Genomic DNA, 16,520 nt, shown 5'->3' with positions numbered 1-16,520 from the left:
TTCATTCTAAATAAGGAAACAGGAATGCAGAAAAAGTCTATCATTAAGGTGTTAAAAGTGCTGTAGTCACACAAAGACATGAATGCTTCTGCATATTTCATTAAATCATTATTTATTAACTATTAAGAAAAATGTTATTTTGTTAGTATTTTTTTTTAATATTAGTGAAATGTTTCATTGATTTAAATTAATATATTTTCTAATAGTTTTTTTTTTAGTTTCAGGCAAAATTTGGTTTTCCTGCTTCTCAGGCAGCTAATTATAACATAGCAGAATGTAGAAGCTTAGTCAAAACTTTAGTATGTTCATCGAAAACAGTTACTTGGAGAATTACGGCTTGCAAGTTTTCTGGCGGTAAACTTTATTTACCCCTTCTTAGAAAATTTTGTTTTAATATGACTATAGACATATCCGTAACCTATATGACTATCCATAACGTATATACATACCCATAACCCATTTGACTATAGACATATCCTTTTATTACAAGTTTTATTATCTGGTGTAGTTTAGCTACTACTAGAATTATTCAATTCCAATTTACTTGTATAAAGACATGTTAACTCGATTCTATCTGGAGGTACCTTTGGATAGATAACAGTCTTGCTATTTGTGACTGTGACGTTGCTTTCCTTCTGCTGTTGCTACACAGCCTTGATCAAACATGACAAGAGCGGCCGCTCTAACAACCGTGATTTTAATACAACTCTCCTGGCCTCTGGCAAAACAGCAATGAATCAACTAGTGGCATTCGTTCATTGAATTCTATCACAGATAATATTCTGGAGAGGAGTATTGTAGCATAGCTACCACTACAATCATTTAATTCCAATTCACTATTATATACGACATGCTAACTCAATTCTATCTAGAGGTGCCTTTAGATAGATGACAGTTGACATTGTCGGTAGCTTATGCCCACACTGTATTGAATTTTAAATTAATTCTAATGCAAAAATTATAACAGCACTCAATGAACAGACAGAAACAAAATGTACAGACAGAAAAAGGATTTCATATTAACCGTCAGAAAAATATATAAATTTTTGAATTTATGTTGAATATCAATATCTTTTCTTTCTTATTATTCATTGAAAAAATAATTATGGTCGAATGAGCTAAGCTGAAGGTAATTAAGGTTCTGTTGAATATAATTACCTTCAGTAGAAAGTCAGTTCTTGCTACATTTAATTAAATAAAATTGAACAAAAAATATATCAAAATATTTTTAGTCATTTAATAATTGTGTTCAAAATAATTATCCCTTATTTAACAATAAAGGAAGTATTCTTTCCCTATGTAAAAATGACCCTAATAAGGTACTGGATGGAATGTGATTTTTTCCTACTTACGTATCTCTTAGATAGTAAAAATAAGCAAAATTTGAAATGAGGTGATATTAATAACTATAAATTTTTCTGAACTTAGTCCATGTATTTCCCTTTCTATTTTTTGGTATCGTTCTTAAAGTGCATCAGAAACTCAGAGATAGTTTTTTTTTTTTCAAAAATTAAATAGATATAAACTATTTTTAGGTATCATACTTAAAGGTATATAGGCATATATACTTTTAAAGGTATAAGGCATATAGCCTTTTTATGTTTTTTAGTTTGACTTAAATTTTTTTTCTTGTGCCCAGAAGTAATTAAGCTGTTAAATTTATTTATTAATTAGTATTCTGAGAATATTTTAATAAAGTAAATACACTTGTAACTTTTCTTGGTTAAGCATGATTTTAAGCTTTTTTAAAGTTAAGCATAATTTTAGATTTAGATACTTAACATTTTGCATTACATCACAAGTTTTTATGAATTATTTGATTTTTTGAAACAACAAATAAGTGTTTATGAATTTTTTTTCTTGATTTTTCCTACTAATTTTATTATTAGTACATAAAATGTGTATTAAACCTTCAAATTGCATGACAGTTTTGAAAGCAGTAATTTATTTATATCTTAATTTATAGGCATATTTAAACTTTCTATTATATATACATTTTCAAAGAAATATTTTTTGGTGAAATTTTAAGTTAGCTGTGTGATGAGACTTTAATATCAGAAATAGTGCTTAAAATAGTTTTTTTTTTTAAGTTAAATATTTTTTCCAAGTGATTTTTATGGCTTTTTTTTAATGGTATGGTTCTGTTTATCATGAAATGCATGTTATGTTTAACAGAGTTTCTTAATTTCTTATAATTTTTTTTTAAAATTGATTTTTAATATTTAGGAAGCAAAATTATTCTCATTGATGAATTTAAACCTTTATATGTAAATTTCTTTATATTTTAGGCTATATTTAGCTTATTTTAATGCTTTAGAAGTCTAATATTAATCCTAATGGGATATTTCAAACTGTTTTACATATTCCTCAATGTACATGCTTTATTGGAATTGCACTAAAGCATAGTTTATTGAAACTATTTAAACAAATTACTTTAAAAAAGTAGTTTTTTAATTTTTGTTATTTACACTGAAAAAAATATGGCCAGAATCATCCTTATTTCTATATTAATACACCATTAAAATTGCATGTCTCTATGATTTTATAAAAATCTCACTTTGAATAGAGTTTTTTTTGTTGTAACTCATAAATAATATAGCAAATACCTAGTGGCATACTTTCTTAATCTTTTTGCTGCATTTTTTTGTGCTATTTTGCAATGCTTCTGTTGTCACCATAGGGTGCAAGTATAATATTTGATAGTGTTATATTCCTCTGGTAAAAATTATATAATTTTCAGAATTATAAAAAAATTTCTAAGATTACATACTTCTTACAAAAAAAAGTAAAAGTTGTTTGTGTTTTTTCTATCATGCTATCCTCTTAAAATTTGAGTTATTTTTTCCTTTATCATTATAAAAATTTAAAAAAAATGTGTTTTATGCTATTTCTTTACAATTTAAATACTGTTTTTGTATGAATATTTAACTTGCCATCTTTATTATTTTAATAGGTATTCCCTATCAAATTATACATTTAATTTTGTTCCTTTATTTAAATTGTTTCAGATTCAAACACTAATCCAAGTAAGCAGTACCAACCTAATGAAACTTATTAGATTGATCAAGTATGCTCAACCAACTTTGGATATTTTTAAGTTAACAGTCTCTACTCCTGGACAAGTTGTTCAGCAGCGACCAATGAAGTAAGTATTGTGTCAATTAGAATACTGCTCTTATTTTTCTTCTAATTTTTAGTTAACGACTACTAATGTTAAACTCTGTTACTTTGTAATTTTGAACCCAATCCAGAAGACAAGAGAACTCCAGAATCAAATATTGTAATCAGTATCAAGTAGTTTATGCCTTCTTGGAGAACTTTTTCATAGAACTAACCAGCATTTGTGTTGCATGGAGAGGAAAACCTACCAAGGTTAGTCTGACGGCAAGGGGACTCTAACCCATAATCTGTCTACCTCAGAGGATATTTTGTGCAGCAACACTGTGGTCGATGCAGAATTCATATAGTGATGCCGGTTGCAAAATTCATATTGACCAGCCATCTCTGGGATTTGAACCCGTTTCACCTCATTGGGAGACAAACCCTCTTTCCACTGAATCTTCAATGTCTCTAATATTGTCCAGTGTTTCCCAGTCAAATTTTATTTTAAGACCATTCAAAGTGTTGTTCTTGCCCTGCGTGTGTGATTTTAATATAAATGTGGCATTGTGCTCATGATAATCAAATGTGGAAATGAAATCACTAGTTTTTCTCTAACTCTTGTTTCTTTGAACTGATTTTCTTTTCTTTTTTCACTGCCATGTTTAAATGTGATTTCTATGGTAGTCATCAGTATCATTGTTAAATTAGGAGCCTAACTTTGTTAAGTGCAAAAAAATTTTCGGAAAGTAGTACAAGAATTGAATTTAATGTCATTTTTAATTATTTATCTTTTTTAACAGAAAATTTTCATTTAGCTACTTTTGCCAACAGATTTAATTTTTTTATTTTGCTAATTTCTATTTTATTAACTCATGGTTAACCTGCCTTTTAAGCACCAAAAAAAAAGTTTTGTTTAGTATTGCAATTGTTTTATTAGTATGTAATTATTGTGTTACATATGTTGTTGTTTTTAAATATTTTGAGTTTGTCTTTCCACTTTAATTATGACACTATGAATTACTGCTGTTATTCAATTCACCCGTACATGAATATTTTTTTCAGCAAACTGTTCACTCCAAGGAAGAAAAGGAAGTTTTAGAACATCTTGTTTGAGTGGTATGACAGTTTTATTTCTTTTCTTAGAACTATCTCAACTTCAGTTAAGATAGGGTGGAGAGAGTTTAAAATATAACTGATATAGAAAGTGATTTTTTATTTTGTAATTGTGTCAATATTTAGTGTCGAGCTGAAGAAGACTCGTATGTGTTTTTAATTCAATTCACATTTGATGGAGCTTTTTGTACTGCACTGATTGGTGTAGGGAAGTTAAAAAAATCTTCCTCATGCTCAACCATATTGTATGTAATTTATGTTAATTTTTTCCCAATTTCTGAATCAGTTTCTTTTCAAATTATATTTAATCTTGCAAAATTGAAAGGTAAATCTTAAACATGTTTGATTAAAAGAAATATTAAAACAAAGTTTTGTAAGATTTTCAGATATATTTCCTAACATTTGGTTACCAAAATTACTTTACAAACTAAAATATAGGCCTAGTGTAGTCAGTAATAAAATTTTCTGCTTCATATAACAACAGGATTAAAGTCATTGTTAAATAATTTTATAGATTTTTTCTTTAAATATTAGTAATAATAACTGAAAAAAAATATTTTTAGAATCTAGATGTACAATAAAAGATCTTTATAAAGTAAGCATTGAATGCTGAGACTTTTGCGTTGTATAGAAGTTTGTGTTATATAGATTTATTCACACATCATTAAATTTAAATTCTAAGCATATTAAAGGATAAATCAATATTAATATCTTACAATAGTTTTTAAATAAAAATACTTTATAACACAAAAATATCCACTTTTATATTTAAAGTTATCAAGAGAATTAGAAATAGTGTAAAGTTAATGTAGGTGATGGAGATTTGTGGGGCTTTTAGAATTGAATTTATTGATCTTCTACTATATATTACTTATTAAAAAAAATTATTTTAGATTGTCTAAAATAAAATTTCATTTCAGTATACCATGATACATCCATTAACACTGTAACATGCTTCCATTAACATAGAGAAGTATTTTCAACATCTATACATTTAAGCTCTAAATGCCTTATAATATTTCAATGCTATTTATTACAATTTAAATACTATTCATTATAATTTTAAACTTTATATTGCTTCAGTACATGGTTGAACAAATTTTCAAGAATCCTGCATTGCGAGTATGTTTATTGCCTTCATAATAATTATTATAGTATAGATTATTAAACTATATGTAACAGTGAATATTTCAAGTAACTAAAAATGTTCTTTCAGCTATTGTTTTATTCTGTAATTAAATGAAAAAGTTATGTGTTTGCGATATATTTCTATGCAGACTTGTTCTAATGTGAAACAGTCAATCAGTTAAAAGTGTTTAACTATAGTCATAATATTTTTGTAAATACAAAACCTCTTTTGGTTTGATAAGATAGAGTGTGTCTATATTTCAGATTCTAGCACATTCTTTTCTTACTAATACTGCCACCTCCCCCATATTTGCAACAATGCTAGTAGAATATCTTCTAAAAAGGATGGAAGAAATGGCTGTAAGTAATATTTACTGTGATAACTTTTTCAAATAATTTTGTTTATTCTTTTTCTTTTTTTTTTAATTCTTTTTTTTTTTTTTTTTTTTTTTTTTTTTGCAAAAAATTATTTTAACATATGTGTCTCACAAAATTAAATGTGTACTGGTGAACTTTCAAAGTACAAAATAATAATTACCACGTTAAAAGTGATAAATGCTTATATATTTACTTATTATGAAGTATAACTATTAACACTTATTTTAGCATTATCTGCATTGTCATTGAACAAATGTTACAATTTTTTTATATATTCAATTCCTTTATAATCAGTTATTTTCTATGATGTTTAAGCAAATAATTGTCATTTGGGTACTGATGATAGACAACAAAATGATACATTTTTATCATGTGAACGTATATTTGTTAAGTAGGAATTTCGTTTAAAATATTTTTTGTAAAATGAATTTCTTAAGGTTTTGTGATTAACAAATATATTTTTTACATGTATAAAAAAAAACTTATTCTGCACATTTTATTTTTAAACAAGTGAACTTATTTCATAACATTATACAGTAAGACCTCGATTATCCGAGCTAATTGGGACCGCTAGTACCTCGGATATCGGAAATCTCGGTTAATAGAAACCATGTATAAAAACCTTCGGTGCTTGCGAATTTAACAACTTTTAAAGCAAAAAACAATAGAACGCTTTTTAAATGATAAAAATAAACATACATGAACTTATGTTTCACAGCTAAAAAGATTTAAAAAGGAAATCAAGGCTAGTAGTAAATTTTAAAAAGTAAAATTGAATTTTTTTTTAACTATACTTAGTTAAATATCGAAAGATGCATTTTCAAAAATAACACAAATCTCAAGAAAATATTGTATTTTTAAAATTTAATGTACATAAATTTGTTAAATTTACATTCTTTTAAAAAAGTCTGTTACCTTCCGTTGCAAAAGTCCAGAATTTCTATCATGGGCTGCCCTATCGCGCCAATTTTTGAGCAACAGGAGATCCATCGGTGTAGCATCGTTTCTTTGCTCCAAATATTTTAGGGCGGTTGTCAATGCTTGAACACCTTCACTATGACTTATAGTCGTAGAACCCTCAAAGTCCTCGTCTTCATTTTCAGTGTCATTAATGTCCAATGAAGGATTAACGGCTTGTATAATTTCTTCGTCATTGAGAATTTCAAAATTTGGATGCTGATTTTCAACATCCAGCCACTCGCAAATGTCCTCTTCCAAGACTTCTTCACAACCTTCAATTCCATTGATGGTATCAAGAAGTTCCGCGTCTGTCGGTGTGTTTTCCGTCTGCTGGGATTCACACTGTCTCCTCTTTTCAACAATTATTTTGTTGAATGATTTTCGAATTGTTGCTGGATTCACTAATTGCCATGCCTGGGCAACCATATAGATCACGTCTTTCACATTTATTCTTTTCAGCGCCTCATTTATGTTTTCTTCGCATTCAAGAATATGAGTGATGAGTTTCTTTTTGTAATGTCTCTTCGTTGTTTCAATTACCCCTTGATCCATTGGCTGTATTAGCGAAGTCACGTTTGGGGGAAGAAAAATCACACGTATTTCTCCTGAAATGAGCATTTCTTCTTCCGGATGACAAGGAGCATTGTCTATCAGCAAGACTGCTTTAGGTGAGAGATTTAGCTGCGCCAAATGTTCCTTTACATGCGGTACAAAGTCATGATAGAACCACTTTTCAAAAATTTCAGAATTCATCCAAGCAGACCTCTGATTTGTGTATTTTGCAGGCAAAGAATTCACATTAATATTTTTAAATGGTCGGGGCTTCTTTGATTTACCGATGAGAAGCAGGGGTAATTTATCAGTTCCACTTGCATTTGCACAAATTAGAAGGGATACTCGATCTTTGCTCTTCTTGTAACCCGGGGCACTGGCTTCTTCTTTAGATGCCAAAGTTTTCGATGGCATCATTCTGTAAAACAAGCCAGTTTCATCGGCGTTATAAATTTGATCTAATGTCAAATTTTCTTTTTCAATCATTTCTTCAAATCTCTCAACAAAGTCTTTAGCAGATTCTATGTTGGCAGACAACTTTTCACCTGCAATCGCCAGTTGTCGAATTCCATGTCTCTTTTTAAATTTATCTAACCAACCTTGACTTGCAGAAAAACTTTCATTTTCGTTTAATTTTTGGCTGAGAAGAAGGGCTTTCTCTTTTAGAATGTTCCCGGAAATAGGAATGCCCTGCGCGCGTTGTTGCTTGAACCAAAGATAGACTGCTTCATCAAGTTTTTCAGTTTTTGCTTTCTTTAATGTCGATCGTCCTTCTAAGGCTTTTGAGGAATCCATCTTTGAACAAAAAGCCTCTATTTGAGCTTTGTTACGTCTCCAATCGCCTACAGTGGTTTCACCAACTCCAAATTCCAAAGCAATTTTTTTCAAATTCTCACCATTATTAATTCTTTTAATAGCCTCAAGCTTTTTACTCATCGAAACAACAACTCTCTTTCTTTTTTGATTTGGCATTTTAAATATGAACAACTTACTAGTGCGATGGTCAAATGTGAAATGATTTAAGCAAAGGTTTACTACGAAATAGGGAATTCGTTAAAGAAAAGGGAAACAAAAGAATGTTATCGGAGGGGATTGGCGACTCTTACAATGCCTATTGTGAGAGTCGCCAATCCCCTCCCCCAACAAGAAGCGTCCGATAACATATTGCACCTGGTATTCAATAGAGTCACATGACCACTGTTAACAAAGCATTCATGGATGTTGTCTTCTCAGGGTGTAATATTTCTTGGAAGTTGAGTGCTTTTGAGGGGAAGAAGTGATACGGGTGTGCTGAGGGGTAGAAGTGAAAAGATAACACGGACAACGAACTAAAATGTGTATAATTTTTTCCAAGCTCATTGTGGAAAAGAGAGAAAAAAAAGGTTTGGAAAAAAAAAAAAAAAAAAGACTTGCCTCGGTTAACAGAAACCTCGGTTGATCGAAGCTCGGTTAATCGAGGTTCTACTGTATATTCTTCAGTGCAAATGTGGACAGATCTAACTTGTACTTGAAGCTTTTTGAACTGGTTTTTGGATCAGTGTCTTTGTTTCCTGCTTAAAATGAGCAAATGCTAAAAGTAATTTTTACATTCTTTAATAATTACTTGTATTTAAAAAAATATTTTAAATATACTTTTTTGTTGTTGCTTTTAATTGTTAAAGTAAACTTTTTTTCCCCTTTCTAGCTCTATTTACATCAAATAGTAAATAGATCCATGGAGCTAGCTTTAAGTGCTAAAGAACCATATAATTATTTCCTTCTTTGTAGAGCCTTGTTTCGGTCTGTAGGAGGTGGTAGTCATGATTTGTTGTATCAATAATTCTTACCTTTATTACCAAATTTATTGCAAGATAAGTAAAATAAGTTTTTTTTATTTATTTATTCGTCACAATTTTTTTCTCTCTGTTATTTAGAAAATTTGTTTTTATTCTATCAGTTCATAACTTTAAAAAAATTCTAATTACATCTTTTGCTTACGCTTTTCTGGGAATAGATGATCTTAAAAATTTAAAAATATATTTGTGGAATCGCTAAAATGAAATTAAAATTAGTTATATTTCTCATGAATTAAAGGTATTATTAAATTTGGTATGATAATTTTGGCAATGGTGTTTTAAACAATTAACTGACCACACCTGTTACACTCTCACCTGCCACTCTTTTGTCTTAAGGACTGAAATCAGTCTTGAGAAAAGATCAATGGGCTGAATTCTCTCCTGGAATTAATATTTATTTGTAATTTTTTTAAATCAAGTTTTCAAAACAAACTTTAAAAAACATTTTTTTCTTTAAAAAATACAATAATGTATGTGAGAATAAATAAATAAAAATAATCTTTTTATGAAAATTTTGTTATTTTTCATAATAATTGCAAATGATATCATACCACAACAAAAGAATGTAATGGACTTCAACATCTGCTTGTATGAACAAAATTTGTATTGTTGAATCTGCTTCAGTTAGTGACTTTTCCAAAATTTTGAGGTGCTGGGTAACTCTCCTTTTCTTTTAAGTTTAAAAAATTGCCTGTATTCTGTAGCAATGCTTAAAAAAACTTTCATTTCACCTTAATAGAGTTAAAATATTCCTTTATTTCTGTGTAATCTATTTCTTGTACTGTTTTTTTTATTTGAAAATTATTAACTCTGGAGCATGATCACTACATATCTTATATTAAAAGTAAGTTGAGCAACATAAAAAATTCAATGAAATTACATATTAGTAGCCAGAGCCGTGATGGGTCAGAGGATAGAGAGTTCACGTTCGAATGATGTGACCCGGGTTCGAATTCCAGTGATGCTGGTCGATACGAATTCCGCATCCGGCTTGCACCGACCACAGTGCTGACATAAAATATCCTCAGTGGTAGACTGATTATGAGTTAGTCCCCTTGCCTTCTGGCTAACCATAACAGGTTTTGGTGGTTTTCTTATCCATGTAACGCAAATGCGGTTTAGTTCTATTAAAAAGTCCTCCATGAAGACAAATTTCTCTCACTACTTGATCCAAGAGTTCCCTTGTCTTTCGGATGGGGTTTAAAATGACAAGGCTACAGAGTTGAACATTAGTAGGCGTAAACCCACGAAATTGGGTCGGCGGTTCAACGACGGTTATAAAAAGGAAAAAAACATTAAAGATTATAAAATATAATAAGTGCAGTAATGTACCAAAAAATAATAAAGCGATTGCATTTCCTTTCATTAATATTTAATTTCTCATAATTTCATTATTAATTATGGTGAGCTTTAGCATAATATAAAAATATTTTTGTTAATTGCGATTTGATTGCCCCTTTACTACCACTTTGGAAATTATCCTTGCAGAGAAAAAAAATTCGCAGTTATATTGTTATTCTTTTTTTTTTGCTTAGATTTGTTACAATTTTTTATTAATGATATTTGTTTTTAGGGAATCGATTATTTTGTACCAATTCGTCTGGCACCACCCGAAGAAATCCTTGGAGCAGATTTTGTTGAACACGACGTCCGCCACGAAGGTTATAACTAGGAAGTGATGATGACAGAATTGGAAAACCTGGGATTGAAACTCCGACATCCTCGAATCCACCCAGGAGTCAGTGGGATGATCATCTAATCCTACAGTACATTGAAAAAGTTCTCAACAAAAATGACACCTCAACAGTGGGCCACCCTTTGCCTGACATAACATCTTCCTATCTCGACTGGAGAACATTTCCTTATAAGGAGCGATCGGATGGATGCTATTTATCTTCAATTATTATCTATTTGCCATAAAAAAATATACTTGAATTTTACGAGAAAGGATAACAGACCTTATTATTTTCAATGATATTAGAAATATGTGAGTTCTTGGAAAGATTCAGAGGTGAGCCACGGAAAACTGGCAAATATGTAGTGGATATAGTATTTTTTTCAACTGGTCAAGTGCGTATAACGAGAATGCACGTCGTATAGACGTTTAAAATAAAAAATTGCCATGGAGTAGTATCAAAACTCGGCATTTCAATAAAACAAAACTAAAAAATTATTGGGTGATGTGTTTCCTTTTAATTACTCGTTTAACTGTTACGTATTATGTATGACGTGTGTGTGTGTGGGGGGGGTCGTGATCGGAAGTTAATAACATACGTGGTAAATACTAGCTATTTGCTCTAGGACAGGGGTGGCGAACCTTTATGCACCAACGTGCCATTTTTCAAAAAATTGTTTAATGAGGTCATAGACGTGCCGTCAAATAATTTTGACTTGAGTGATTATTGGGAAAATAATACTAAATACTATCAACTCAAAACTCTTTATTTACTATGAAAAAAACACATTTTGCAATGTCTCAGTTTTACGCGTAATTCAACTTAAAGTAACATCAGTGTGACATTTGTTGTTGCAAATTAGATGACAAATAACTTATATTATTAGGTTGTAAGATGTTAGTTTAAGCAGGACTATTATTATTTTTTTTTGCTCGTTATTTATTGTTAGCTTGTTTTTTATGGTTATTAATTGCTTTTTATTGGCAATAATTGTTAATTTTTTTTTATTTGTTTTTGTGAATTTTAATTAAATTTTTAATATGCTTCATAGTGAAATTTGTGATCGGTTGCGTGCCCAGAATATTGTGTAGCGTGCCATCCCTGGTGTAGGAGACCGAGTCCTGGTATTAAAATTAAAAATCCCAAGCTTTCGATCTCAAAAGTTCTCATTCAGAGATGAAAGATCGTCAGAAAAGGAGTTGTAGCATAACCATTTATTTATAGCTCGTGAGTTGTGTAAGAAGTGCTTAGAATTTTTAATTATTATCTCTAAATATACTTAGACTTGGTTAGAGTGCTCAGATGTCTCTATCTCCCATAGCTGCCAAGTGTACAGATTTTATCGGTACGGTTCCGATTTTTATGCCTTGTTCCGATAATACGATTTTGGGTCAAAATATTCCGATTTTTCATCATAGCGTAATTTTTTCTTTTACTCTATAAAGCGATCAAGTCGCGTTATCACTTAGCTCCGCCTCTAGCTCCATTCGTATATTTGATGACGTATGTACGGGTCGCTTCACAGACACCAAGAGGAAATTTTAGCTTCCTGACTCCTTGTCTTTTACTTGCAACCGTACCGGTGTTGAATGTTTACTCGGAACGCATCTCTTCGATTTGAGTTTAGCTTTGAATGTTTTTCCACGTGGTAATTTGAAAAAATGTAAAAAATTCGGCGAAGTCAGTGTTTTCGCGACAATTATAGTGAAGAATTTTATTTCATGAAAAAATCAAGAAAGGGGACATCGTACGTGTTATGTATTGCTTGCAATACAGACATTAGTACAGCACATGGCGGAAAGTGTGATATCATTTCACACGGGAAAACAGCCCAGCATGCTACCGCGTATACAAATATGAAAAAGTCTGCAAAAATTTCCGATTTTGTGTCGTCCACTATTGATCTACAATCAATTAGAAGCGAACTATTGTTCACAGGATTTCTCCTTAAACACAATATTCCGTTAGCTGCTGCGGACCATGCATCAAAGTTGTTTTGTGCGATGTTTCCAAATTCTTCGGAGGTAAAAAAAATACTCATGCGGGAGAACGAAAACTAGTTATTTGGTTCTAGAAATTGCAAATAACACTTCCGAGCAAATTATGAAAAAGCTGAAGACTAATGTGTTTAACATAGCGACAGATGGGAGCAATGACTCGTCGGACAATCAAATGTATCCAATTGTGGTCACATTTTTCGATGATGTGTTGGAGTTATTGAGCTGCACTCTTATATCTTTGCCAGTTTTAAATGATTCAAGTACAGGTCAAAATATTGCCAATCTAATTTGTGCCTTTTTTTCTGAACACAGCATACCATGGGAAAATTGTTTATCGTTTTCCTGTGATAATGCCAGGAATATGATGAGGAAAAACAAAGGAGTTGGTGCATATCTCAAGGAAAATCATTCTAATCTGTTAGCTTTTGGCTGCCTTTGTCATCTGATCAACCTGGGGGGTGAAAAAGGAGCAAAGACTTTGCCCATTTTATTTGATGACCTACTTATAGATATTTATTATTATTTTCTTAGAAGTGGGAAACGAAAATTAGAATTTAAAAGAATTCAAATGTTTGACAAAGAAGGTGGTAAAAAAATTCTAAAACATTGTGCGACAAGATGGTTATCCCTTGGTAAATGTATCACTCGCTTACTTGAACAATGGAGAAGTCTTCTCTTATATTTCAAAGAAGTGTGTTCTGAGAGCAAAGTAACTACAAATTTCTCACCAAAAATCTCGGCGTATGTAATAACAAAATTACAGAAGCAACAAACAAATCAAGATGTTCAAACAGAAGGTGAGGGGTCTAAAATAAAAAATACTGAGCGCAAGGTTTCCGATAATGCCCCAGTCTGTTCTAAAAAGATGAAATCTAAACAGAAAATGAAGTCAAATGATGGGTTTAAGCAAGGTTTAAAAACAAAAGTTTCTCTGGAGAACTTAAAGAAATTTTTAGGTAGAGATGAAAGAATTTTTCTCGTCCTTAGTTCTAATTTGCATCATTCTTTAGCTTTCTTTCTAAAAAATGTCATTATCGTTTTTGAAAAATTCAACATATTGTTTCAATATGAAGAACCTCAGGTTCACAAAACAAAACGTGAACTTGCAAATTTTTTCACTGAATTATTAAGTAGATTTGTAAAGGTAAGTGTTATTAGCAGTTCAAACTCTGTATTTGATGTTAGGTATAACATATGTGAGAACCAAAAAAACGATGATGAGTAAGTTGTTGGCTCTAAATGCAAGGACTCCATTAAAGAACTCTCTAACAAAGAAAGAGCTGAAGAGTTTTTTTCTCATGTGAGAAAATACTTCTGTGCATCTTGTGATTATATAATTGCTAATTTCCCTCATAATTTGTCATTATTAGAACATGCTGAAATGTCTAAGAAAACTGAGAAGACTTCTGTGAAATATTTTATTGACTTATATCCCTCTATGCTACTTAAAGAAAATTATGAATCGTATTTTGATGCAGTTGATACTCTCGAGTCAGAGTTTCTGTCCTATCAGCTTGAAAAATGTCCTGAATCTACTATAAATAATGAAAGAGCTGATAAGCAGTGGGCAGAACTCTCTAAAGAGAAAGGTCCTCCAGGAAAACCAAAATATGCGAGATTATCACGGGTGATGTTAGGAATTTTAACATTTCCTCACAGTAATGCAGCCTGTGAAAGACTTTTTAGTCTAGTACGAAAAAAATAAGACTGAGTTTAGGGGTAGCATGAATGCGTCTACTTTGCAGGCAATTTTGATTGCCAAGTCCCAAATGATTCAGCCAAGTGTTTGATGAAAAGTTTTTAAAATCAGCCAAATCTGCTACAACTGTAGTACTTAACAAGAATAATTGATTATTTTTTTATATGTGTTGATTGTCACATATGTTTGAGTAATAATAAAATATTTTGTTTTTAAATATGTTTTAAATTACTAAAATCAGCTATCCTCCCGTTTAATTAGTTTGTTGAATAAGAATAATCAGAAATCTTGTCTGTTGATTTGTATTATAATCAATAATAATTGTTACATTAAATCTTATACAGTTACAATTATACAAACATTTAGTGTAAACTTTAATGTCGCGACCGTGTGACGCGTTCCTATTTTTTTCCCTGGCAGGTATGGTGTATGTGTGTGTGTGTGTGTGACCGAAATCAAGAGGAATGTCGACTTTCACCAGGTGAATGTCAACAATCTCTTTGGGGAATGTCCGAAATATTTCTTACATCCGATTTTATATTTATTTTTTCTTTGATATTATTATATTTACAGGATATCCGCGCACCTGAAAAATCATGGAAAGTCATGAATTTCAGTATTGAACAAAATTTGTCATAAAATGTCATGATTTTTGCTATTTTTTTAAAAAAAATCCTGGAAAGTCAATGAATTTAGGTCTCCCAGTGTTGCAAGTACTGCGCCGATTCGTGCCAATTTTGGAAACCTGCGCCAAATTGAACTAGTAGGCTTAAATTGCCCCTATCTGCGCCAAAAGGGATATTTTTCCCTGGGTATCGCCAAGTTACAGTTTTGCGACAACCAAGCTACTGCCATGTGATGGGTTGCTCTGGATTCAGTGGGAAGGATTCTTGCACTCTCGTGTGCAACTCTGCTTCATTTTGCAAGATATTCTCAATTTCAGGTTTCATTTTCCACTCTCCGAAATGGAACCGAAACTTCCCTCGAATTTTTGGGGACCAACTAAACATTGCCAAATTTTAATAGCAAAAGAAAGTTTTATTTCTCTTGTTAATTTTATCGTTATTGAAGTGCCGTCGTCTTCGTCAATGGCAAGCTAATGGCCTTCTTGCTCTATTCTATTTATAGAATAGTACCCATAATCTTGGAATTAAATTGGGGACCATTCACTAAGTACATGTTTTCATGTTGCTCCTCAGAGCAGTCAAAAATCACAAAGCTTCAAAACCTCAAAATTTCCATCTCCCTTTTATTAATTTAATTTAATAAGGATAGAATTAATTGAATTTCTTAAACGTAAATTTTTATCTGAGGGACCATCCACTAATTACATATTGTTTTTAAACATTTATTTTACTTTATTACTTTTTTTTACTAATATTTTTTTTACTTATAGCATTTTATTACTATTGTGTTATTACTTTCAAAATTTTCAGTGCTCTTATTTTGTTTTAGGAAAAAACTTAATTATATATAGAGGCAGATAAGTATGAAGAGAGGGGCTTTCAGAATTATTAAAGCAGCAAAAAAATCTTATGATTTTTCAGATTTGTCATTCAAAAATACTTTAATTCATCTCCTAATGATTTGATTTAAAATAATTGATATAAAATTTTTTAATTATCACAGATTTGTTAAATATTATGAGTGTAGGGACAATATAATAATTTACTTCTGACAAAGAATTTTTAGCTTCAATACTCATTGTATTTGCATTTAAAAATATTTAATTTTTTTAATTATTTCTTTAATAAAATACTGTACTAGGTCATAAATTTTAATTAAAAAATTTAGGGGTCATTCACTAATTAACATTTGTAATATAAATTTATTAAAGTTTGCTTAATTCTTTACATATTTTTATAAATTCGGTATGATCAATATTAATCTTGTTAATATTGTGTTGAATATTCTACTATAATATTTATTTAAATTTTAAGAAAAATATACACAATAACCTTTAAGTTAAATTAATTAGAGTTTTAAATTACCTTTTACAGAATTATTAATTTAAAAAATAGTATGAGCCACTCAATATTGAATTTATTTAAATTGCTTTTGCCAAAAGCTCATTTTA

General features: G+C 30.5%; 1 protein-coding gene across 17 annotated transcripts in view; it reads left to right on the top strand.

The window, feature by feature from the left end:
• The window catches only part of LOC122268460 (transcription-associated protein 1), a 31,878-nt gene extending 17,218 nt beyond the window's left edge, over positions 1 to 14,660 (top strand). Inside the window, exons 5-11 of one of the 17 annotated variants that reach the window (XR_015435100.1) lie at positions 219 to 354; positions 3,009 to 3,145; positions 4,165 to 4,218; positions 5,299 to 5,337; positions 5,608 to 5,703; positions 8,918 to 9,912; positions 10,642 to 11,241. Coding sequence is in view for 5 of the 17 variants with exons in the window: in XM_087167130.1 (XP_087023256.1) it covers positions 12,848 to 13,969 (1,122 nt within the window). In the remaining 12 variants the exon portion in view is untranslated. Of the gene's footprint in view, positions 1 to 218; positions 355 to 3,008; positions 3,146 to 3,251; positions 4,145 to 4,164; positions 4,219 to 5,135; positions 5,257 to 5,298; positions 5,338 to 5,607; positions 5,704 to 8,712; positions 8,810 to 8,917; positions 9,913 to 10,641 lie in introns of those variants that run through there. The other 16 variants (XR_015435108.1, XR_015435102.1, XM_087167135.1 and 13 more) reach the window with 16 other exon arrangements.
• Positions 14,661 to 16,520: the final 1,860 nt, after the last annotated feature.

This window comes from Parasteatoda tepidariorum, chromosome 7, assembly GCF_982258835.1.
Source record: "Parasteatoda tepidariorum strain Cologne lab strain chromosome 7, Ptep-v5.0, whole genome shotgun sequence".
Taxonomy (NCBI): Eukaryota; Metazoa; Arthropoda; class Arachnida; order Araneae; family Theridiidae; genus Parasteatoda; species Parasteatoda tepidariorum.
The sequence above is the reverse complement of the archived record's forward strand: the minus strand, read 5'-3'. Positions and strand labels throughout refer to the sequence as shown.